Source organism: Lacerta agilis, chromosome 4 (genome assembly GCF_009819535.1).
Source record: "Lacerta agilis isolate rLacAgi1 chromosome 4, rLacAgi1.pri, whole genome shotgun sequence".
In the NCBI taxonomy this organism is placed as follows: domain Eukaryota; kingdom Metazoa; phylum Chordata; class Lepidosauria; order Squamata; family Lacertidae; genus Lacerta; species Lacerta agilis.
Window position 1 is genome coordinate 30,562,942 of NC_046315.1, and position 25,462 is coordinate 30,588,403.

General features: G+C 40.5%; 2 protein-coding genes across 2 annotated transcripts; one reads left to right on the forward strand and one right to left on the reverse strand.

Moving 5' to 3' along the window:
* The first annotated feature begins 291 nt into the window (after window positions 1-291).
* On the forward strand, window positions 292-11,031 carry LOC117045475. The gene is made up of 4 exons (XM_033146552.1): window positions 292-608; window positions 4,237-4,695; window positions 9,072-9,212; window positions 10,911-11,031. The coding sequence occupies exons 1-4, from the start codon at window positions 542-544 to the stop codon at window positions 10,913-10,915; spliced, it is 672 nt and encodes a 223-aa protein (XP_033002443.1). The 5' UTR covers window positions 292-541; the 3' UTR covers window positions 10,916-11,031.
* LOC117045476 (phospholipase A2-like) lies at window positions 9,341-18,509 on the reverse strand. Its single transcript, XM_033146553.1, has 5 exons — window positions 17,643-18,509; window positions 14,260-14,425; window positions 13,097-13,203; window positions 11,978-12,127; window positions 9,341-9,404 (listed from the first exon to the last, which is right to left on the reverse strand). Exons 1-5 carry the CDS (start codon window positions 17,680-17,682, stop codon window positions 9,382-9,384), a joined length of 486 nt encoding a protein of 161 aa, XP_033002444.1. The 5' UTR covers window positions 17,683-18,509; the 3' UTR covers window positions 9,341-9,381.
* Between the last annotated feature and the right edge of the window lie 6,953 nt (window positions 18,510-25,462).

A 25,462-nucleotide genomic window follows, 5' to 3' on the forward strand; every position in this document is an offset into this window, starting at 1 on the left:
GGCTTACAAAATGCACAAAAACTTACCAAAAGTCACATTAATATATCCAGATAATATGAATGGCATTCAAAACATATTTGTTGTCATTTCAGGGGAAGATTCTTCACAATTCTTGCTGAATAACTAGGGCCGAAAGCAATTTTTTTAGTGCTGGCTATTTTCATGGGGGATTTGTGAGGCAAAGGATCTTAGGAAGGTCATTCTAAAACCTGATCGTCAAGTGCAAATTCTGAGTTGTTTAGCCAATGCACTTCTTAAAATTTCCTCCCTATATACTGCACCTTCTCTGCAGCTTCCCTAACAGAGATTAGAGCAGCTTCCCAATGAAATAACTGTAGGAAGACCAAAAGTGGCAGCCCTCTAGGCAACAGACAGAGAGCTGTGATGTCAAAGCTGTGGTAACCTTAGTAAGTGTGACATTTACTGGGCAGAATGTGAATTCCTATTCTGTTGCAACACAAAGGCAGAGAGGCACATCTTTTTTCTTTTGCCCATACGTTTGGAGCCAAAGGCAAAAAACAAAGAGAATACATTCTCAGCTATGATCAAGCAGAATTTGAAATCCTACAGCTGGGCAGTGCCCCGTCTTCTGATTTCTATCTGTTTGGGTAAGTAACTGGACTAATGAACTACCTTCATTTTTAGGAGATTGGAGCAGGGAGAGGGGACCTGTGGTTTCTTCTTATACTGTAGTTGCTTGTAGCAAACTAAGGGTGCAATCCTATGCACACTTACTTGTCTGGGATGTGAGTAAAGCTCCACTCAACACAATGGAACGTACCTTTGAGTAAACATCCATAGAGTCAGTCTGAGTAGGTGGGTTGTGATCTGGTCTATTGGTCTATAGGCTACTTTGTAAAAGGTGGTTGAAGTGTACGTATCTGTAATTATGATAGACAGCCTTTAGTCTTTCACATTCTGTTAAGTCTATGGTTCTATAATTTATGGAGCTTGGTTTTATAAGGTGATTTTTAAACAAAAAGGGGGGGGCACACTTTTCCATTAAAAAAAAAATCCTCAAGGCAGAGAAGTTGCTTCTGTGCTGATTTTTTTACATCTGAAGTCAACCCCCCATTTCTGCTTCTCAACAAGCAACTATAATTATGTTGCCTTTTTACTTAAAGACAGAATGTGGGAGTTCTGGAGAAGAGGTTTAGCTGGGCAAATTTGTCCTCAGGTTTTGTATCATTAGGACTTTATGTCTCTTCTTGTTGTGATGTGCTGACTGCAAACCCTAATGAGAGAGCTGCTATAAATACACTTTTTCTATGTCCTCCCTCACCCTGCAATTTGAAGAGATCTTGCAAGGTTATGCATAAACATTTGTCACAAAATCAGTTAAGGAGGACACAGTATTGTAATGTGTTTATTGCCTGGATATACAACCCTAGGCTGACCACATCCAAAGAGAATAAGGCTCCTACATGTGTAGTGGAGTGAATATTGATACTGTTATAGGTTGAGGGTGCCAAGTGCCTGGGTTTAGTAAATGCTGGAAAGTAGGATAAAGTAAACAGTGGCGTGAAAAAAATGGAGGCTTGAGGACACAATGGCGTTGAAGGAAACAGAAACCAAGGAGAATGTACAACCAGGCCAAAGCTTTGTGTGTGACCTCAGGAGGCAATAAAAGCTGTGCACTTATAGGCATGGATAAGTGGGCAGGCAAGAGAGGGAGAAATAGGACTGATAGGGTTGTTGCAACTAGAAGCTAGAGGGACAATTACAGCCAGCTGTGATTTCTACTGTCACTGAAGTCATCCCTAAGGGTAAGTGCCAAGATGAAGTGGTGATGCTGATGGTGGTGGGCTGGGTTTCACATATTGATTTCAAAGAACTCTCCAAATTCTGTGTCCGAAGGTCCCATCTAGAAAACAAAAAGATGTCTGTATGCCAGCAACCCTGCCTTCCAACATTTCACAGATGCACACAGGGACACTCCTGTGTGCTTGTATTACGGGAGGACAATATAAATAAATACAAGTGAACTAGTAACCTTTTGCAATGTTAAGAGCAAGTCCTCCGTGGTGACCTTCACAGTGAAGCCCGTGGAATGAGCTGGTAATTGAACCAAAGATGGGAATCTTTGGCTTCCAGCAAAGCTTGGAACACACACGCTTCAGGTTTGATATTTGAAGGTGGCAGATAAACCAAGCTTGTTGTACTATTAAGAGCCAGTGTGGTGTAGTGGTTAGAGTATCGGACAAAGACCTGGGAAATCAGGATTTGAATCCCCACCAAGCCATGAGCTTGTCCACACCTCAATTTGCCCTGCCGCTTCCCACAAAGGAAACCCAATCTTTAGTGCTAAATCGAAACAGAAAGATAATTCTGTAAGTAAAAAAAAATCTTATTATATAAATTTGATCTATGGAACTGGTGCAGTTACCAGTGCTACATAATACTTATTCCACATTTGGGGTGGGTGAGAAATCTGTCTTTTAATGTAGCAGCACCCAAACTTTGGAACTCCCTGCCTATTGACATCAAGCAAGTACCTTCCCTGTACTCTGTTCTGCACCTGCTAAATACATTTTTGTTTAGGGAAGTCTATCCAGATATGTAGCTTGTTGACAAGCGTTTTAATCTAGGTTTTCACTTATTGTTTATTTTAATTTTTAAAAATGTCTTAAGTAGTTGTTTTTAACTGGGTTTTTTAATTACTGGAAATCTCATTGTATTATTTTTCTAAACTGCTTTGTTGTTTTTAACAATCAATCAGTATATACATTTTATGAAATAAATTACAAAATAAAAGCTCAGGATCTATAGAAGGGCTTGGCAACTGCAGATATATACAGTAAGCAGTTTTGATGTTGCTGCACTGTCTGCATATCTGGTACCAGGACAATAAAACAACAATAACAAGAAAAACACTGACTTTTGCCAATTTATAATATCTCAGCCTCAGTTCACCATCTGCAAAATGATAATTGTGATGTAACACGTAAAATTGTTGTGAAAATAAAGTAGGGAATGAAACGCTGTTATATACCTAAATTATAAGGATAGTTCAAATGATCATTCTAAGGGCATTAAAAAAAAGTGAACCAGTTTAATTATGCTTATGCATAGGTCTTTCTTTTAACTGTGGGGTGTCGAAGCTAGGCACATGACAGTGATTCACAGGCTCAAGTTGCCATAGCAAAAACCCTTGTTGTATTTACAGAGTCTTTATTCTTCCTTTCCATATTGTTTGGTCCAGCTTCTCTCGAAGTGCACCTGTTATTCTCTCTCCACTTGGCTTCACAGGCTACTAAAGATGGCTGGATGTCAATGATCTCTTTCAGGGCAAAGGATTTTGTAAACAGTTGAGCCCCTCAGCAAAGGTCATGAAATTAAAATGGATTTGCTAGATATCTGTGATCTTTTAAAAGCTTTAGTCAAATGCAGTTAACGTATATGTTTCCATATATGAAGGAGTTATGATGGATAAACACTTATTTCATGGACAACTTGGTTTGGTTCTGCTTATTTATCCTTTTTAATATACATGCATGTTGAGAGGGAAAAAAATCAGAGTTAAGGGGGGGACGGGGTGCTCAAACAACCCCGCCTCCAACATTCAAATAATGAATGTAGGGATTGTGGGTCCATGTAGGCTAGCTGCCAATGTGCCCAGGTCTCCACGCATTTGGTGTGTGTTAGAAGGGCCCCATAGCATGCAAGTAAGTACACATGTATAGGTCCTATACATGAAAACAGTTAGTTCAGTTGGTTAAAACGTGGTGTGGATAAAGCCAAGGTCATGGGTTTCGCCACCTGCACATTCCTGCAGACCTGTTTACCTTCGGGGTCCCTTCCAACTCTACAATTCCTGGGCCAATCAAAGTCCATATTGGAGTGAAATGAGGGACTTTTAAACCTCCAGAGTAGATTGGGGGGGGCACCCATGGGAGAGGGAGGGGGAGATGGGAAATCCTTTTGCACTAATGCTAATCCCTGCACTAGTACAAAAATGTATACCACCCGTATCCAGAATAATGGTTGAAACAACTGAAAATGCATCTCTTTCCAGCAGACTCACAAAGTAAATCAGCACATACTCCCCCTTTTATTTATTACCTATTCCCCCTCCCTTTCTAATAATCTGCTATGAAGCCAGAGCTTCCAGTCCTTTAAACCCCACACAACCCAGTTCGCCCACCCACAGAACCCCACACATCCCCTAAATACCCGGTAATCGCTACCTTCTGCAAATCTCACCAAGAACATTCATCTTTCTCTCTTCTTTTGCAGCTGTTTATGCTGGTGTTGGAAATGCAGCCAAGGAGAACAGAGCTATCTCAACCCATTCACCTGCCGCTTCCCCCACGACAGTGTTTCACACATACGGAATGAGTCTTGTGTCTCCATCTGTGTCTCAGAGCCCAAGCAGAGAGAAAGCTAAAGAGGGTGAAACGGTGACCCTTGGATGCCGGTTCCGAAGTTCCCATGGCTCATCTTTGAATAACCTAACAGTGAAATGGTACAAGGAGGATGAAAAAGGGTCGAGGGACCTAATGGAAAACAACATCACTGTATTGGCAAACTATACCAGAGCATTCCTGATAGGGGATTTATCTGAAGGCAATGCATCTTTGACTATCTTAAATGTGACAACCAGCGATCATGGCACTTATTTCTGCCAGGTGATCCTTTCCAATGGAGATGTGGTGACAGGAGGTGGCACAAAGCTCAGGATCCACAGGGCGCTGGGTAATGTTTTGTTTTGTTTCTTTCTTTTCTAAATTAGCCCCAGTCTGCACTATACGCTATCCTACCACTGTAAACAATCATAACTGCCCTTTAGTCCCACCAGACTCCTGGGGAGTGTTAAGGGAGCTGAGAATTGTTAGGAGACCCCTGTTCCCCTACAGAGCTACTTTTTATCAGGGAGCTTCACAGGGAGCTCTGAGAATCGTAGCTTTCTAAGGGGAATAGGGGGGCCCCTTAATAACTGTTTGTATTCTTAACAAACTACAGTTCTCAGGATTCTTTGGGGGAAGCCATGGCTGTTTAAAGTGGTATTATACTGCCTTAAAGATATAGTGCAGATGGCGCCTCAATAACAGCAGTAAACAAAATAGACTGAGTGGCGGCCGACTGAGGGCTGACTGAGTTTAAAGGGGGCAGTGCACCCTTCACCCTAATGGACTAACCTCCACTGTCATGAACTAATAAAGCATCATGCGTTATGCTGCTCATCAAAATAAATTGACAAATGCATGGCCAAGCCTAAGGGCATGTCTATACTATAGTTTTATATTGCATGGCTTCCTAGAAAGAATCCTGGGAGCTTTGCGGCTCGATGAGGGTGCTCAGTCCTGCCGAAACACCTAGGGAGATGATATGATGATGAAACTAGTTTAAGTATAATATGCATATAAGGCCACATCCACACCATATAGTAAAAGCACTATTATGGCACTTTAAACAGTTATGACTTCTCCCAAAGAATTCCGATAAATGTCATTTGTTAAGGGTGCTGAGAGTTCCCCTCACAGAACTACAGCTCCCAGAGTTCCCTGGGAAGAGGGATTGATTGTTAACATGTTGTGACAATTCTAGCTCTGTGAAGGGAATAGGGGTCTCCTAACACTCTTGGCACTCTGAACAAACCACAGTTCCCAGGATTCATTGCAGGGAAGCCATGATTGTTAAAGTGGCAAAATAGTGTTTTATACATGTAGATGCATTGATATGCACATTGTTGTGTGATTAATGTATGACCAGTGACATGCTTCTGACGTCTCTAATCATTTGAGTATCAACTTACATGTTTTGTTTATGTACTGTTAATATGCCAAAACAGTTTACAACTATAAAAACCAATCCCTAATTAATATACACAATAACATTAAAACACCTCTAATTAAAATATGCAATACAACAATTTTTTTAAATTAAAACCATTAAATCCCAAGTTCAATTCAGAAGAATGTTTACCTGAACAGATGTGACTTCAGGAGCCAGAGAAAACCAGCAATGGTGCAGCTTCTTGTTATTTCAGCAGAGGGGGCATTTCACACTACTGGTTCCACATTACCACAAGCCAATGGACAGGTTCAGTTTTGCCACAGGCCACAGTCCCCAAGTGAAGTATACATACATGTGTGAACTAGCTCTGGCACACACATTCTTCAGAAATTCAGGCACTGCTTTCACAGCAGAAATCATGTTAGGGAAATAACAGCAAAGGAACTTTTGTTATTTTTTCCTAGAATTTCTCTTCCAACCTTTCTGAAAATACCGTGTTTCCCCAAAAATAAGACTCTTGTATTTTTTTTCCTCAAGAAAACACACTATGGCTTATTTTCGGGGTATGTCTTATTTTAACCATTCCGCGTTGGTACGCTGCATAGCCACGCCTATCCAGGCCATCTTAAGGGAGGCACCGCGTCTTATTTTCAGGGTATGGCTTATATTGCACAAATGCATAGAAATCCTGCTACGGCTTATTTTATGGGTATGTCTTATTTTCGGGGAAACACGGTATGATCAAGGTGGCATTGTAATATAGTCACAGCCTGATTAATTGAATCCATCTCACTTCATTTGACAGGTGGTAATGAGAATATGCAATCGTTATGAAGTGGCTGCTTTTCAGAAGTGGAACTCTTTGCAACGACATTCCTTACTTCAAATGAATGGCAGCAATTAAAAAGTACCTCCTGATCAATTCCCCCCACCCCCACCCCCCAGTGTTGTGATTATATCAACCTGTTGATCAACACCCAAGCTAGACCTAATAGTGGTTTTATACTACTTTCACCACCAATGAATCCTGGGAATAGTAGCTTGGTGAATGTACTGAGACTCTTTGGTCACATATTCTGAGCGTCCCGTCCCCCCACAGGGGGGCTCCATTGGGAAAGGGGATGTCTACTAAATCAGGTGCTCTGCACAAATCCTATACATTTTATATCCCTCTGTGTTCAGAGAGGAGTTGCTCTAGCAGAATATTTCAGCATCTACCTTTAACGTAGAGATGCCATAAGCTTTTGGCGTGACTCGATAATACTTTCTGCCTCAAGCTGATAAGCCTTACTTTTTAGGCTCTTCACCTTTTCTCCATTTGTATGTTCAACTACTACTACCACCCCTTTCTGGTACTTCCTTATCGTTTGGCATGCAATTTCTATCTAGAACCATCACCCTTTCTGTAATCATCTACCTCCCTCTCCTCCAAGTGCTTCCTTAATTTGTCTGGTCTAACACCAGTTTAAATATGACAACAAAATCTATACAAAGTTTAAGCAGGAGCCTTGAGACTGTCCATAAACAGTTCGCACATAGACAGCGGATGAGCAAGCACACAGGTCATGTGGTCATAATTATGTCAGTGGAAAGTAGATCACTGACCCCACAATGAGGGTAATTAGTAAAAGGATCAGCTGGGTTCCTAAATACAAAATCTGGGGCTTAACACACTTTGCAGCAGGAGAGAGCCCCCAGCAGCAGAGTTTAAACTCACAAAAGTCAAGCAGCAGTATAGCATGGGATATGGGCTATTCAACTCTTTTCGTATCTCATTTAGTTGTATACAGCGCTCCTCATTTCTACCCCTCTTGCAATGAACAGGCCACATTGTTAAATAAGTTTCAAAATACTTTACTTACAAAACTCCAACAATGGTCAGAGTCATGTGTTATTCCATGCAGCAGCAAGAAGAACACAAGTAGAAATATCTTGTGTTACAAAATACAGAAAAGCTACTGAGCACATGGTGTGAGCTGCTCTTGTGGTGAGTTCACATGGCATAAGAGAGAGTGAGGAAAAGGAACCAGAGGAAAATGGGCATGACCTAGCTGAGTCCAGGAGCACAGCTCTACAATGGCACTTGTGCGTAGTTATGTTTGACTGCAATTTCCCACAGTAATCTCCCAGCCCCTACCAGTGAGCTGCATTGTATTTCTATTCAAATTATTTATTTATTGAATTTATAGCCCAGGGTGGCAAACAGATAAACAATTTTTTTAAAGCAAAACAGGAACATTCTAAAACAGATTAAACAGATTAAAACATTCTAAAAACATTTAAATGCAGTTACAGTTATAGCACATGTTTATAAATTTGCATATATACATAAACACTAACACATGACCATCTAATGCAGGTCTGCCTTCTTTTGTCCTTTGTGGTGATGTGTTTCCTCTTTTGGCAGGGGTGTGTGTGATACTTAAATGGCAATTCCAACCGACTCACCTCCACTCCCAGTACAAACCTTGGTAGTACTTGTGTCACCTTGCTAGGAAAACATGGGAAGGCACAGACCATAAGGCCAAAGCCATGCTGGAGATCTTCTGTATGCCAGAGTTTTCTGCCAGAGAAATGTAACAGGCCTAATATTTATAGATTCTTAACAGGAATAATAATAAAAAACAACTTTTATTTGTATCCCACCCTCCCCAGCCTAGACTGGGTTCAGGGCAGCTAACATCAAATATAAACATTGGTATAAAATCAAACAATAATTAAATTACCTCTTAAAAACAAGTCAGGATAAAATTAAAATCTGAATTAGATGGCTTTCTGCAGGATTTGGGTTGGGAACAGTAAATGCTCATCAGTCCTATGCTTGTTTTGGTAGTTTAATGTAGATTATAAAGTCCCTGGAATGGGGACAGCTTACATTCTACATTACTTGTATAGAAACAGGGCTTAGTGTTAGCACAATATAAATGTTAAACAGTGGTGGAGTTAGCTACTCATAACCTACCAACCCACCTCACTCACACTCTCTTCAAACTGTGTTCCAATTCACACAATTGGTTCTTGGTGTGTGTGTGTGTGTGTGTGTGTGTGTGTGTGTGTATTTGTTAGGCTTTCTCACTCTATTTTAAAAAGGCCCCTAGGCTAAGCGTGTCCTCAGTTTTCCTAGGGAGGTATTTTTGTCATTTTGAACGTAAAATAGTCTAGTCTGTAATGCAGAATGTTACATCCCAAGAGTGTCTCTCGCTGCTCCTCTCACAGCTTTAGCAAACATAGATCCAAAGCAGCCCCCTCAGTCTCTTTGAGTGCATTGAGTTTTCCTTGCAATTCTCTATATTCAACACAATTGATTTCTGATGCCTCTGTGCATTTCCCCTCAGGATTGTTTGGCATAGAAGAATCCATTGGAACAATCATTGGCGTGGTGGCAGCTGGCGTTGGAGGTGTGTTAGTTCTAATAGTAGTTTTAACTCCTCAGCTGAGGAAGTGCCTTCCATGTGCTAAAGCAACGTCGAACCAAGGTATGGTGATAGCAAAATGCTCTGTTGTTTGCCAAAATTATAGATGCAATGCATATCAGTTGCCAAATGCTTTCAGAAAAACAAGCTTTATACTGAAGAAGAACTAAAGAGATCTCTAGAGAGATCGCCAGTGCTGATATATCCAATGATACAAGCAAATCTCTGCACTTCATTTTCTGAAAGGCTGGCCAGCTGTAAAAAAACAACGGGGGGGGGGGCAGCTTTAAGCATGGTGTAGAAGAGGAAATTTCAGCAGATGGAGCTAGTCTCTCAACAGAGAGTCTCTGCAGCACAATTTCTCCCATTGCTATACCTTCAAGATCATAGATAGCTTCAAGGTTGCTATACAAGGACCTTCCAGATTTTGCTGGACTTCAACCATTGGGAGCCCAGCAACTTGGGGGCACCATATTGGCTACCTCTGGGTGGAATAACTGCTTATAGGTGATAGCTGGAGGGGGAGCCTGATGGAATTGGTCTCTCAGCAGAGCCAGTAGTGGAGGCCTCCAGTCCTGTCCCTGCATTTACTATAGCCTCATGGAATTGCTATTGGCAGGTAAAGGTAGCAGTGAGGCTGGGCTTTGAGAAGAGCTGATGGAGGAAACCTGCAGTCGCATCTCTCTGCTGTTGTCTATGTATAGACATACAGTACTATGGTTTCTTATTAAATAAACAGTTCACCACAATTGCTATCTGTATATATCTGTATGCTCAGCGATCTTCAAAGCTTTTGTTGTTGTTTTGCCAAATTGTCTCTCTCTGTGTGTGTATACATGTGTGTGTGTGTGTGTGTGTGTGTGTGTGTGTGTGTGTGTACACATACATACACCACAAAAGCAAAAAAAAAAAGCCCACTTAAAGAGGAAATAGTCTGAATGTTCTGTAAACAGGCACAGCAAGGTTCTTGAAGCAGATTGAACAAATATACAAGGAAGAAGTTGAATTACACTGAAAAGATTAAGACAGCAGTCCTAAAAATACTTACTTGGAAGGTAGCTACAGTGAAACCAATAGGTGTTTGTAATCTGAGTGAAAGCTTTCGAGATTATAGTCCTTGAGATGATGTTAGAGCTGGTAGCAGCACAAAGCCTGCTACAATGGCTCTGACTTCAATGATTTATTGCATGATTCTCTGTCTAAGAAACCAAGTGTAGCATAGAACTGTCAGATTAAAAAGCTTGCCACCTGTTTAAATTCATCTGGATATTATTGAGTTGCTGCAACTGTCTCCATTCTAATTCTTTTAGGACCAATAAAACAACTATAAAAGGTCCCTTCAAGGTGCAGAGATGAACAAGGTCAATGTAAACACAAGAAATGAACTTAACATTGAAAATGAAATAAACACATTAAGATGATTAACATGAAATTTGTGCTGCTCTTGTATGTTATATTTGTGGCAAGGGTTTGGCCAACCTACAGTGGAGCCAAATAATCAGAAGTGCTTGCACAGCTCAAGCACATTACTACATTAACTTTGTGATCATACAGGGCTGCGTACACATTATACCTTTAAAGTACATTTGAAACACAGCTTCCTTGGCAGTGCCCAGAATTCTTTGATAGGAAAAATGTGCTTTGAACATGCTTCAAATGTATATTGTGAAAAATTGGTTGTAAAATACTTAGTTGTATTATATTGTGTCATATCCTCTACTTCATTGGTTATTTACTTAATCTTTTTTTCTTCCTCCACAGCATAACTTGGACAGCATGGTTAAAGTAATTGCCAGATGTGCCACCAACTATATAGTTTTTTGAATGTAAGCAAAATTGTCAGTTGTTTGAGTGTTTTCTATAGTGTACCTAAAAATGGTGTAATAAAAATGCTTTACCATCCTTTTAGAATATATGCCTCAAATTGTGACTACAGCTTAGTCATAAAATAAGCATCCTTTTCCTAAAAAACCTTCTACAATAGCATCCTCTCTACTAAATAAAAGAAGAAAACTATATTAAAGCACAGAAAGGGAGTGGTTGCACTGAACATTATATCTTCTCCAGACACAATAAGCCAGTGTGTGGCCAAGATGGCTGAACCTCCTGTTCTCTTTCAGTAAAAAGCTCTCTGCTGTGTTCAGGAATCTTATGATGCCTTTCTGTCCTTAGAGCAGGGGTCAGCAAACTTTTTTCAGCAGGGGACCAGTCCACTGTTCCTCAGACCTTGTGGGGGGGCGGACTATATTTTTTGGGGGGAAATGAACGAATTCCTATGCCCCACAAATAATCCAGGGATGCATTTTAAATAAAAGGACACATTCTACTCATGTAAAAACACACTGATTCCCGGACTGTCTGCGGGCTGGATTTAGAAGGCAATTGGGCTGGATCCAGCCCACAGACCTTAGTTTGCCTACCCATGCCTTAGAGTATCTCTCTTACACTTCCTGTTCCATAGGACTGTCACTGTATAGGAACACAGCATCACCAACCACAAAGAACCTGTGGAGGTCCAGGATGGTTTGGACACATGCACTGTACTTATGTGGACTTACTGTATGTACCACTTCTTTAAAAGATTGTAGCGTGGCATTTCAAAAACACTTTTGTAGGGTATGTTTTCCATGACAAGATATAACAAGAAGCCTATGAATCTGTGCAACCAACAGGTATAGAGGTCATTGTTTAATCTGTCATTTCCAGAAATCTGAAGATACATACACAATTCAGAAGCTGCTAGTTTAGTTGAATGATATACAAAATACAGAGAGCTTAAAGTGGAAAGAAACTGAAGATTTCCATTTAAAAGTAGTCTTAATGCCTACATTTCCCATAACTGCATACAGGGTAAATTTGACCACACAGAAAATTTGGCCAGAAGGCATAGCGTCGGTTAAAGGGGGCAGATCTCCAACACTTGGCTGCTTCTCTGTCACATTGGCATATGATTTTTTGACATCTGTCTAACATTGTATCTGAAAAAGAGAAAAAAACAGGTGAATAGTTAAAACGGAATAAGACCACCAAACTGGAATAACTAGCCACAATTTGTTAATGTCTATTGGCATTTGTTATTCATTGCAGCTGCTTTGGGAATCATGATAGACCAAGAAGAAAATATAACTATAAATCAAAATAAGTAAGTCATTCTTAAAGTTTAGGCTCAGATTTCTAAAAGCAGTTACAATAACAGGTAGCAGATAGGGACAGTTTTCACAATGGACAATTTGTTTGTTTGTTTGTTTTAAAATTTGTATACTGCCCTTCATCCAAAGATCCCAGGGCAGTTCACAACAGAAAAATACAAAAGGAGAACACAAAATAGATAATAAATCAAAAACAAACCAAACAAACAAACACCCCCCCACAAACACATTTAAAAAGCCATAGAATGTTAATCAACCAAAGGCCTGGTTATAGAGAAACGTTTTTGCTTGGTGCCTAAAGATATGAAATGATGGCGCTTGGTGAGCCTCCCTGGGGAGAGCATTCCACAAACAGGAGCCACCACAGAAAAGGCCCGTTCTTATGTTGCCACCCTCCAGACCTCTTGTAGAGGAGGCATATGAAGAAGGTCCTCAGATGATGGTTGAAGGATCTGGGTTGTTCATATGAGAAGAGGCATTTGGGGCTTTTTGGTCTAGAAAAGGGTGAGTAAGTGACATGAAAGTGGTGTATAAAATTATGCATGGGGTGGAATCTGTGTATAGAGATAGGGTGTGGATAGAGATAAGTTTTTCTTCCTCTCACTTGCACTCAATTAACCCGAATGCTGAAAGATCCAGGATAGAAAAAGGAAGTACTTCTTCACACTGTGTGTAGTTAAACTATGGCATTGAAATCAGTGGATTTAAGTCTACTCTGAGTAGACCCTAACACTAGATCATGCATTGCTTATAAAGATAAAATGGATAAATCCAATGAAATTAAAATTGTTACCTTACCACATACCACAGTATTGTCATTACAGGTCCATTTATATCGACGTATTATGGGGTTACAGCCTTGTTCCTCCGCGAAGCCATAACAGCAGTCATGTTCATGACAGCACCTTTAAGCAACAGAGATTGAATTGTACCCATTATATTTTGTGAGCATTTCTTCGAGGCCCATCCAAGATTTAAAAGGAGGCATGTGCCAATACAGAAGTAAATTCTTCAGCTATACAGGCACTCTCCCAGTATTGTTTCAAGTACTTCTAGTGTTTCAGGGAAAGCCCATTAAGTTTTTACATTAAGTACTTATCCCCCTGGAATCATTCATTTGGTAAACAAACAACAAGCATGCAAATATTACACCTACCACTTCACTCAGTGAAGCAAGGGTTAAAAAGAAATCAAATTTATCTCTATTGAAAGTCCAGTGGTTCCAGATCAAGTTAAAAGAGGGCACACGACATTCCTTTTCTCTCATTGCATTCTCTCAACTTAGCAACATGGTAATGTCATCTGGCATAATAAAGGGCAGGTTTTGTTATGTGCTGCTCGTGTTACCTATTATTCTCACTACTCACTCACCACCAGTATGTGAATTTGGTACTGGTTTGTGCTACCACAATTAGGGATGGGCGAATCTGTCAAATTTGGTTTCTCATTTTCAAATCTCAAGCTCTGTTCTGCACATTTCCCCCAATTTCTGAAGTCCTCAATGAAATTCATCATTTTAGTGCATTTTTTTCCTCTTAATGTACTTGTTTCTATGTAAGTTTGCATAATATACAAAGTTATGCAAAGTAATTTCCCCTAAAATAATGCATTTTTATATGTTATTTTTTCATTAATATATGCATTTTATGGATGCTTCACCCCGGTACATGATTTTTTTTCACACACTACTTGGCTGGAGAAAGGCACTGCAAATTTCAGAGCAGTGTGAATTTTGAAGGATAGCTGTGTTTTGGTTCTTGTATTGTATTGTAATACGTGAATTTGGTAGGTTCACCTATAAATGTGAACGGGATAAAATTTCTGCCCCATCTCTAATCACAATATAGTTTCCTACAGTTTCTCCTCCACAAGTTAAACCTGCCATCATTTCAAGGGTATTAAATAAGATTGAATGAAATCAATTGAAATATGACACTTAGAAGTGTCTCTGATGTCCTTACCAGTCTGTTTTGTCCTTAGGCCATCCTCTTCCTCCTGGGCCGCAGTAGCATCCATAACCTAAATAGGCCAAAGGAAATCGTCTTGTGCCACACTTTATGGCTCCAGATAACTCAAGCAGGCCTCTTTTGTGTACAGAATGGTTCTTCCCAAGAACACTATTCCAAACTGCAAAGGCAGAAGTAAAAATTTAGTGCATCTGAGTAAAGAACCATTACTCAAAATCCTGGTTTCCCATCTTTACACTTTCCCAGTTCTGCATTAATGTATGTATTATTGATGATATCTTTAAAATGCACTATTGCTCACAAAGAGTTAAACAATTCTACGCACATCATTTCTGCAACCATGGGTCTGCCTTGCATTCCCATTTATTTCAGTTGAGAATGACATTCCAGGTTAGCTCCCTTCACTTAAATGTACAGGTGCCCCGCCCCACTAATGCGGGGATTACGTTCTGGGCTCCTGCGCACATAAATTAACTTGCATAAAGTGGGGAGCAACCCACTTTAATAGGGAGGGCGTGCAGGGAGGAGAGAAAGAGAAAGAGACTCACAAGCACTGCTGGGGCTGCTGCCTGGAAGTAGCCTGGGGCCACTGCCCAGCCTGCCCCAAGCCTCCCCTCGATTGTGGCCGCCACCCAGTGCAAGGGAAGGCTAATCTATTTATTTACTTTGCAGCAACCTGCATAAATGTAGTCATGCGCAAGTGGAATGCAGGTGCCTATATTAGGGCACACTACATATGCACACACAGAATTCTGGATCAGATAATCTAAACATTATCAGGATCATTTTTTTCTACATAACTTCTTTGACGTTATTTAGAGTTTTTCCTTTAATCTATATGTTTGTATTATATAAACACATTTGGTTCTTGCAAAATGGAAAATATGTTTTATCATAGCTGATTCTAAGGAAATTGCATAGGCTATAAATGTTTATACTCCAAAGGCACTTCGGTTAAAGCATTCTGCTGAATCCAAGACATAAACAGGCTTCAGGAAAAAAAGTGTCTCTGCACTATAAACCTGAGGAAAGTGGCAGTGTACCTCATTGTCTATTTCAGGATGATTTAACAGGGACATTTAACAACTGCCAAGACAAAAACACAAAACCTCAAACTGAAGACTACTGTTTTAATACAGACCGGCTGTTGTTTTTCGATACATTCCTTGGTTATCAAGTATGCATTCTGAAAAAATGTAGCATTCCCTCTCTACTTCACAGTATTCAAGCCCAATTTTAATAAACATAGTTACAGGTAGGTAGCAGTGTTGGTCTGCCAGTCAAAACAAAATAGAAAATAAAAAATTCCTTCCAGTAGCACCTTAGTGACCAACTAAGTTTGTTCTTGGTATGAGCTTTTGTGTGCATGCATCTGAAGATGTGAAGGTATCTGAAGAAGTGTACATGCACATGAAAGCTCATACCAAGAACAAACTTAGTTGATCTCTAAGGTGCTACTGGAAGGAATTTTTTATTTTTAATAAACATGTGAGCAGCAGCTCTGTCTTAAGAAGGAAAAACAAACAAACAGCAGCAGTGTCTGTGCCATAACTGTGAGGTGATTCAGGTTTTAAAGGCACAGGGAGTCCACCCTAAACATATTAGTTGCAAATAAAACATTGCATTTAACAGAAGTATCTTTTCTTTTCTTTTTTTAAAAAAACTTTTTTAAAAAATGAGAAAAGCCTCCCAATCTGTATGTATAGAAGAAAGGAGTATATATGAATTCCTTGCTGAAAATTATTGTACTATAAGAACAGCATGAACATTCAAGGTGATTGACAAAGTATTAAAGTACTAAGTGCACAAATTGCAAACTTCAGTTCTCAGTATTGAAAGAGCTGACAGGAAGGGAAAGAGCATGCAACTTAATGCAATTCTCACTCATTCCTGCTACAAAGTAGTTAAATTCCAAGCTGAGTATCCTTTTGAGGCTATGTCAATCAATAACTCCCAGTACGTTTCCGAGCACAATTCAAAGTGTTGGTGCTGACCTTTAAAGCCCTAAATGGCCTCGGTCCACCAGTAAACCTGAAGGAGCGTCTCCACCCCCATCATTCTACCTGGACACTGAGGTCCAGTGCTGAGGGCCTTCTGGCGGTTCCCTCCCTGTGAAAAGCCAAGTTACAGGGAACCAGGCAGAGGGCCTTCTTGGTAGTGGCACCCGCCCTGTGGAACACCCTCCCACCAGATGTCAAAGAGAAAAACAACTACGGTACCAGACTTTTAGAAGACATCTAAAAGCAGCCCTTTATAGGGAAGCTTTTAATGTTTAATAGATTATTGTATTTTAACATTCTGCTGGAAGCCGCCCAGAGTGGCTGGGCAAACCCAGCCAGATGGGTGGAGTATAAATATTTATTATTATTATTATTATTATTATTATTATTATTATTATTATTATTATTATTATTATTATATTTGTTTACACAATTAAGACCAGCCCTTTACCTGATTAACTATTTCATTAAATTGTTCTTTCTGACTCAGGACCATGTTGCTACGAAAAGTTGAACAAGTTTTTAAATGCCCAGCAGGCCCAGTTTCTTCTAACTCTCCCTGATAGATAGCAAAATAGTTACAAAAATGTGCCTGGCAGTTGGGGTGGGATCATATGATCTCAACTTTCCTGGCATGATGAAGTTTACACTGGCAGGCATTAAGCTGCAGTAATATAGGCGTCCTCAAATAATTAAAAGGCCTTGCAATAACGGTCTCACATGCTTCGGTTCTGCTGTGTGCTGCTTCTGTAGTGGGGCCTTATAAAAAGAGCTTTATTTCCTTCTTCCCATCCACCCTGGACTTTCGATGGATAAAAACTACCTATTCACATTTCGCTGTCTAAAGTACAGAGAAGAGGCAAACAGATAGCTACAGCATGAACAAAGACAATCATTCAGATATGAGAAAGACACCTGGAAATATGCCAAAGCACTTAAGACCAAGCCATTCTATTGACCTAATTCCACTGAAGCATTTTTTCAGTGTCTAATAACAGCCTGAACAGTGTCCTGGTGCAAATGCCACTGTACTGAAAGAAGTCCACCTATTTGAAGGAGTTTTGTAATACTTTGTAAACTTTCTGACTTACGAACTTTCAGACTTGTAAACACACTGGAACATGTTTCGCCTGCACTATTTACATGCTCAAACAATGCACAGTTATCATTAAAATCAGACACCGAAAGCTCAGTTCCAGGACAATGATGACAATATGAAAAAGTTTAGCTTACTCACCTGCCCAAAAGCTGTTTGCTTTGGTCGATAAGAATGGTGTAAAGCCCAGTAATGAAACCTCTGCACTAAGGGGGGCACAAAAGCACAGGTGTTTTTATGAGGTCAGCAGCTACATTGCTCAGCATCTATTTTGTACTTACCTGCTTGAAACAACAGCAGTGTCACCAGCCGGAGTTCCATTTGGAGGTCAACTCAGAATGACCCCCACACTTTCACTCGGACACACATAGCCTGACTGTCTAGAGAGTCTCCCTGTAGTTCTGCTGTCAAACTGAGCCAAGGAGTGGGAGTGTATAAACACTCTAACAAGGCTACTCCTCTACGGTCTACTCTCAGAGCTAAATATATGTGTGTGTGTGTATATATATATAGTTAAAGGTGAGACACTTCCTTCTGCGTTTCAAGTGCCCACTGTCCAGAGACTGATGGAAGGCCCAATTCACTAAGAACCTTTACCTTACTAAGAACACATCTGGCAAACACAGCTCAATGCCTCTGTTTGCACGTTGTTCCTTTCGGGAGGGGTTGTCGGGAGGGAATTATGTCTCTTGGACAGGTTTAGATGCTGCAGCCACTAAGCCGGGAGCTCCTTTCCTAAGCTGTTTGCTTACATCCTCAACTGACCCCTCCAAGTCGTTCCACTGCTGAAGTGTAAAAGCTGTGTTTGCTACAGTCCAACTTTTATAACCGGGTAGCATTTGAGTTTATAGGCACTGGCAGGAATTTTCTAATTAGAAAAACAACTGCAAATGCCAAGCTGAAATAATAAGCTTCTACCTACAATTTCCTGAGATTTTCAACACACTAATTGACGTTATAGAAGTGGTTCAGATAGGCTTGTAAATGTTAACTGTAATCTCTTTGGCTCTTCATCGCCTTAAGGGTGTATCGTAACTTTAAACCAGGGACAGGGAAATGTGACCCTCCTGAGGGCCACAAGTTCCCCATGCCTGCTTTAAATCATTGATTTCATATCAATAAACACTACACTACTACGTCTGAGAATCAGACGTTGTGGATCATCAACAGAGAGTGATCATTGCAAAATTGTTGCATGCCACCCCAATCTCTGAGCCCAGGGTTCAGCTTCTTTGGAATGAGGGACAGCAGTATCTTGATGATACTATGGTTTATTTACACGCATATGCTACCTGAGCCTACAATGGAGGAGCTCACAGTATTAACACCCTAAGAGGGTCTTGCTTCCCCCAGTCACAGCCTTGGATTCCAGCAGAAATCAGGCAAGGCTCTTTGTCTCAGCTGCCCAGCCTGCTTCTTGCCTCTAGCTTCTACCTCACAAACATCAACTCTGGCTTTTGTCTTTCTTATTACCAGACAGTGGAGGGAGGGAGGCACACTCATTTGCTCTCTGGCAAAGAGCCACTTATTTTGTTACATTAAAAGCCCATACTTTGGGGGCCACTATCAAGAACCTGGCCTGGCTATTTCAGCAATTTGAACCCTGATGAATCCAGTACAACCCCAACGCCCCCTAACTCTCTCTCACACACACCTGCCCAGTCCTTGTGATAGTCATCAGAGGCTCTTCTCTAGGTTCTCCCCACTGAGGTTAAGCAGGAGATAATTCTTGTAGGACTTCTGGTGAATGTAGAACCAGGCACAAACTGTTTTCCTGTTTTATTTTTAGGTCTGTTCTTATACTGATTTTATACAAGACTGTTTTTAGTACTGTTTTGTTTTGTTTAGGATTCCTTGCTTTCACATTTCTTCTATGAAGACTGATTTAATTATTTGATAGCAGTGAAAAAGGCAGGTGAAAAAATGGGTCCAAAAAAAACATTTGTGCATTAATTTTATGAACTGTTTCATGTTCTTCTTTTTTAGGTTTTTAATTCTCTTTATGAGTTTCATCTGCCTTTTATTGTATAATATAGTTTTTTACATTTTCAGGGATTTTGCTAGTTGCTCAGGATCCTATTTTTCTCCTCCTTCTTTTAGAAAACATGGAACAAAATTATTATAAATAACATTTCTGGGAACCAGTGCCAGCTCCCCTGTGGTAACCTGCTCATTCCTCATTTCCATTCAGATGAGGGGGGGGGGAGATTATAGACATGGTGACAGCTAGACAGTTGCTCACATTTTCCCATTATTTCTTCCAGGTTTTCCGTCTTGATCTTTTGCTGTCCTTCCTCTTCCCCTCCCCCTTTTGTATCCCCTTTTGGGTTTCTCCCTTCTTACTCTCACTTTCTGAATGGTGTGTTGGTTAAATGAGCCCCGTTGAAGGGTCAGTGCCTAGACCAAAAAACAAAAATCCAGACTGGCCTCGCCTCTCTCAGAATAGCCCTACTGCATAATGAAAATAAAATCTGTCATCACAACCTTGTGCATTTCAGTTTCATCTCAGTTTTAGCTTCCTTTGTTGCCCAGAATTCTTATGCTCAACTCATAGTCCCATAATCTGATATTAATTGTGAGAGAAGTGGGAAAATGAAGAGTTCAGATTCCACATATACCCAGTGCTTTATTTTCTAGAGCAGTGGTTCCCAACCTTTTTTTGGCCATGCCCCACCTAAGCATCTCTAAAATCCTGATGCCCCCCCCCCGGTGACATATAATTCTAATTATTCAAAAAGTGAACTCCTATTCATGTGGAGGAAGCCTAAAAGGCCATTCACTGTTAATATCTCATTCTCAAATTGCTCCCCTTAAAAATCAAATTGCATGTGCCCCACATTGGGAACCCCGGTTCTAGAGAAAAAAGTGCCAGATTGACCCCCTCAGAAGACCCACCCTAGAGCCCAAAGAGGATCTCTTGGGGGGGGTCTCCTCATTAGCCAGAGGCTTGTTGAGGCTGCTCAGCTGCGGCAAGGGGAGCCTTCCATACAGCTTAAAAAGCCCCCGTCATTGGGGCTTGCTCAGCTGAGGCACAGAGAGGCCTCCATGCCTCAGCTGAGCAGCCTAACGAGCCCCACCCCCCAATCTCACCAGCTCACATAAGCCAGAGCAGCATTGGGGCTTGCTTAGCTGAAGCGTAGAGGGGCTTCCATGCCTCAGATGAACAACTAAATAAATGACGTCATGTAACCTCCACACAAACTTTGTGCAAACGAATCAGGATGAATGCTCAATAAGCAGGTTGCCTGGCTGGAAGTGACCTAAACCAGTATTTTCCCTGCCACAATAACTCCTGCTACTCACCTTACCACAGTCTGTCAAAGCTTCACTGTCTCTTCACCAGCACAGCCTTCCCAGGACAACAGTGAAGGAATAATAGTCATTCTCTCAATTACAAGGGAGACAGAGGTGGGCAGGAGAAAGGGCAGCTTTCCAGCTGCCAAACAACGCATAGATGAAACTAGGGTGGAATCTACACACATATAAAAACCGTTCTGAAAATGCTTTTGTAAAAAGCGTTTTTAAAAATACATCAAATTTTCCATAAACCATCACCATCTAGTGTCACATTGTGTATTGCACTTAAAACACACTTAAAAGGTTTTATTTACAGTCCTAGGTACTTTAAAAAGACAGGATTGTTTAATTATAAATACTTTAGCTACTAAGGTAAAAGTAAAGGTAAAGGACTCCTGGACAGTTATGTCCAGTCAAAGGTGACTATGGGGTGTGGCGCCCCTCTTCCTTCAGGTCGAGGGAGCCAATTTTTGTCCACAGACAGCTTTCTGGGTCATGTGGCCAGCATGACTAAACTGCTTCTGGTGCGACAGGACACTGTGATGATTGCCAGCGCGCATGGAAATGCCGTTTAGCTAATATATTTAGGTGTCAACCAAACCTTTATTTTCAAACAGTACAGGCTTTAAGGCAGGGATTTGCAACCTGTGGCCCTCAATATGTTGTTGACTACAGTTCCCATTATCATTGCCCATGCTATCTGGGGCTCATAGGAGCTGGAGTCTAGCATAACCTGGAAGGCCACAAATTCCTCACCTCTAGTTTCAGGGGCCATAGTGTTTTCCTTGTCTGAAACTCATATACCAACAGAGCCACAGGAGTAAATAACACTGATGAAATTGAATTCTGTGAAGACTAGTCTTGGCCTACTGTGACAAACCTCTTTTTTAAAAAATCCCTCAATTACCAACAACCTCCATCCCACGTCTTATGTAGTTAGGCCAGTGTTTATAGTGTTGCTAAAGTTATTTTAGAGAAGCCGTGAAATATTCTAGCCCATTGCTTTCAGACAGGGAACCACTGCTTCCACCTAGTGGAAAACAGCAATAAAGAGTGCAACACAGACCAGAGGTTGGATACAATTCTACTTCTCTCATATCTCTCTGTCCTTCCTTGATAACTTTTGGAAGCATTGGAGATGTTGAGGGAGACATGAACTCTCTCCATTCCAGGATTTTTTGTTTTTTTTTAAAAAGAGAAGATAAACATACTGGGGGAAATTGAAACTCATGCAATACATATGCAATTGCAATATTTATATAACCACAGTATTAAGAAATAGCAGAAAATTGAGACATTCCACCACATGTTAAGACACAGGATTCTTTAGCAGTGTTTCAACACATATGAGAGGATTGGGATCTCAAATTTGCTGTAACACAACAGAATTTCTATAGCAGTACTAGAGAAACACAATGCAAAGACTGGAAACAGAAAGGACTACACACAACAAGAGACCTTTATAGTGGAATGAAGCCTCTTACTGGAGTACAAATAAAATGACATTAGGGTGACCTTGAAAGAATGGTTTAACAAACAATTCATCTTCTCTGGGAACACTGGCAATTGTAGCTCTGTGAGGGGAAACATGAGTCTCCTAACAACTCTTAGCACCTTGAACAAAATACAGACACCAGGATTCTTCGGGGGAAGCCATGACGGTTCAAAGTAATAGGATAGTTCTTTAAATTATTGGTGTAGGTGGGGCTAAAGTTGGATACTCTTAAGATTTAGTGTCAGGAAATAACGTAGTCCTGGACACAGCAGAGTGAACCGCAGGTTTTAATGTATTATCTGGTGCATTATATAAATGTTGTGAATGCTTGAAGACTTGCTAAAAACTGGATATATATCAAACACACATCATAGTGGGACTTATGTATGGTCTATAAAACAGACTGCAATATTTCCAAAACTACAGAACGAATGGAATTTCTATCAAAAGGCCTTTCAGCTGGACATTCAGATGCAACTCTAGAAGCAAGATAGAGATGCATCTTCATCTTTTTTCCTATTTCCACTGAGCCCTTCAAAGAGCTTAAGGCAAGCTTTCTGTCAACAAAGAAAGGTGTTGTGTTTAAATATTAGTCACTTAACCACTTCCTTTTATGTTTGTAGCTGATGTACTAACCCTGCAGATGTTTTCTTGTGGTTTCTGTACATGCATAAAGAAAAACAACAGAGCTGTGAACCAGCCCTCTTCTCTTCACAAACAATATAATCAGTAACAACATTTGAACAAAATCGGGATAAATGGTATGAGCGATACTCAACTAAGCCTGCATAAACACTATACTTTTAAAGCACAAAGTGTGTTTCCCTCCACAGAATTCTAGGCACTGCAGTTACAACTCTCACTGAGTTACAATTCCCAGCAACCAATGTGCCCAAAATTCTTTTTTGGGGGTGTGGTGGAGGTGAAAGGTGCTTCAAAGGTACAGCTTAGTGTGTATGCAGCCTAAGTCTCTGGCACAGCTCAGTCAGTTGAGCATGAGACTCTTAATATCAGGGTAATGTGTTCAAGCCCCACATTGGGCAAAAGATTCCTGCATTGTAGGGAGTTGGACTAGATGACTCTTGGTGGTCCCTTCCAACTCTACAATTCTATGATTCTAAGAGTAGACCCACTGCTTTTAGTGGGTCTATTTAGAGCATAGCTAATGGTGGATATCATCTTAGGTCTCTCCAGTCTCCAATAACATTCTTCAAAATGTAGAAGACTAGCAGTATTTGTGCAAGAAGATGACAGTTGCAATATCTAAAGACAATCAGCCATTTTGTGACAGGGGATTTGGGTGGAAACAGATTACTTCATCAGCTGCATTAAGAGGATGGATAAAGTACTAGGTAGAGACACCATGTGTGAGATACAGGGGTAACAGAATGAGGGTCTCTTAAAAGACCAAACAACTATTAGAGCAACTCAGTTTACAGCAATTAAGGTAAAATCTCTTTTCAGTCACTCCCCTCATAAAACTAAATTCAGGTATCTTCAACAGTCTTTCACCATAGGGAAGAAGTGATAAAATAAGAGAACAAATTAATAGATGGGAATGAAAAATGGTCTTCACATTTATCTAAAGCTCTCAAGAAGTAAGGCCCACACTGCTTTAGTCAGATCTTCTATATTTATCATCAAATAGTACTATTTCTTTCACAGTCAGTTGTATCAGCCTCTAAAATAAAGTCCAATATTAAAGAGGGAATTGTATGCTTTCTATGGGTGCAGCATCAGTTTGGACTATGAAATACACTCTTGGACTTACGGTAGATCTTCTACAGTATCAGGGAGCACTTGAATATAGGTATTGGGATCCAAATATACGAAAGGATATCTTCCCATAGCAGCCTGTTGCCCAGGCTCCATTTAACACAGTGGGACTTACTTCTAAGTAAGCATGCGTGGAAGTGCACCATTAGTCACAACTAATTTTAGCTGGAATGAAACCAATAAATTATGCACTTTTTCTACCGCTTGAGGCCAATTTCCAATACTGAAACAGCAACCACAACATACACACCCTTCTCAGTGTTTTGCTGCTTACAACACAGATTAAGGCATTATAATAGCAGCTATGTTTCAGTTTTACCTCAAGCCGTCTCCACCCATCCTGGCTTTCCAAAGATCAAGAGTATATGTCTGTGATTGGATCATGCAGTTTTCAATGTGTGTGACATTGTCCTGCCTTGACACCTTGCTTTACACCAGGCTTCCTCAACCTTGGCCCTCCAGATGTTTTTGGCCTACAACTCCCATGGTCCCAGGCTAGCAGGACCAGTGGTCAGGGATGATGGGAATTGTAGTCTCAAAACATCTGGAGGGCCGAGGTTGAAGAAGCCTGCTTTACACACACAGCCTCTCCATATGCACCAGCATTTTATTATCATTATCAGTCAGACATCCTAGAAGCCTTCCAAGACTTAAGTTTATTACTTTGAGCTTTTTTTTGTAAAACACCAAAACATTGTTGTCTATTTATTATATTCTCTTATTTATTGCTTGCGACTTTTGTTATATTTCTGTAATTACAACTATTTACATGTTGTAAACTGCCTTGAGCATGGTCAACTATGGAAAGGCAGCACACAATTAGATGGTTTCTGGTTTCAGATACATGCAGCTCCAGAGGAACTGATCTGCCATTAAAATAAAATAAAAATGTATCCAACCCTTAGGCTTTCACAAACTTTTCCATAAACATGTTGATGGTCTCCTCAAAACTGACTCCTGCTCTGTTTTCTAATGCTGATTTTTAATATATAATTCTAATGACTCTGAAGAGGTGACAAGACTTTGGGTAGTTTGTTTGGAAGATCAAGTACTGGGTTCAGTTGAAGGGGTGAGGGGTACGTTAACATTATCAAATGTGACTGCTCAGAACTATTTCCTCTTCAAATGTGGGCTTCAAAGAGCTATTTTAGTGCATTAAAATGCTTAGGGATGCCTGCTATAAATTTTACTTATTTTCTTCGAACCACAAGTCCTCCATACCATGTTACAAACCAATTTTGAACCCCCTCCCTTTTTTGAAAAGTGTGTGTGTGTGTGTGCGCGTGCGTGCGTGCTGCACAGGGGGCTACTAAAATATCACTTTGGGCAAACAGAGATTGTGCAGGTTCCTTTTCTTGGCTACATGAGAAAGTATGAACACAGGGCAGAAACAAGATTCTCATATCACACGGAAAGCGTAGGGTTGATGGCCAAGGACTTGCAGTATCCATTTAAGCTGCATATTAACAATGCAAAGACAAGGAAATGAAATGCAGAAGTGATACATTTCTGGGGTGCCTTCTTTTGTTGAAC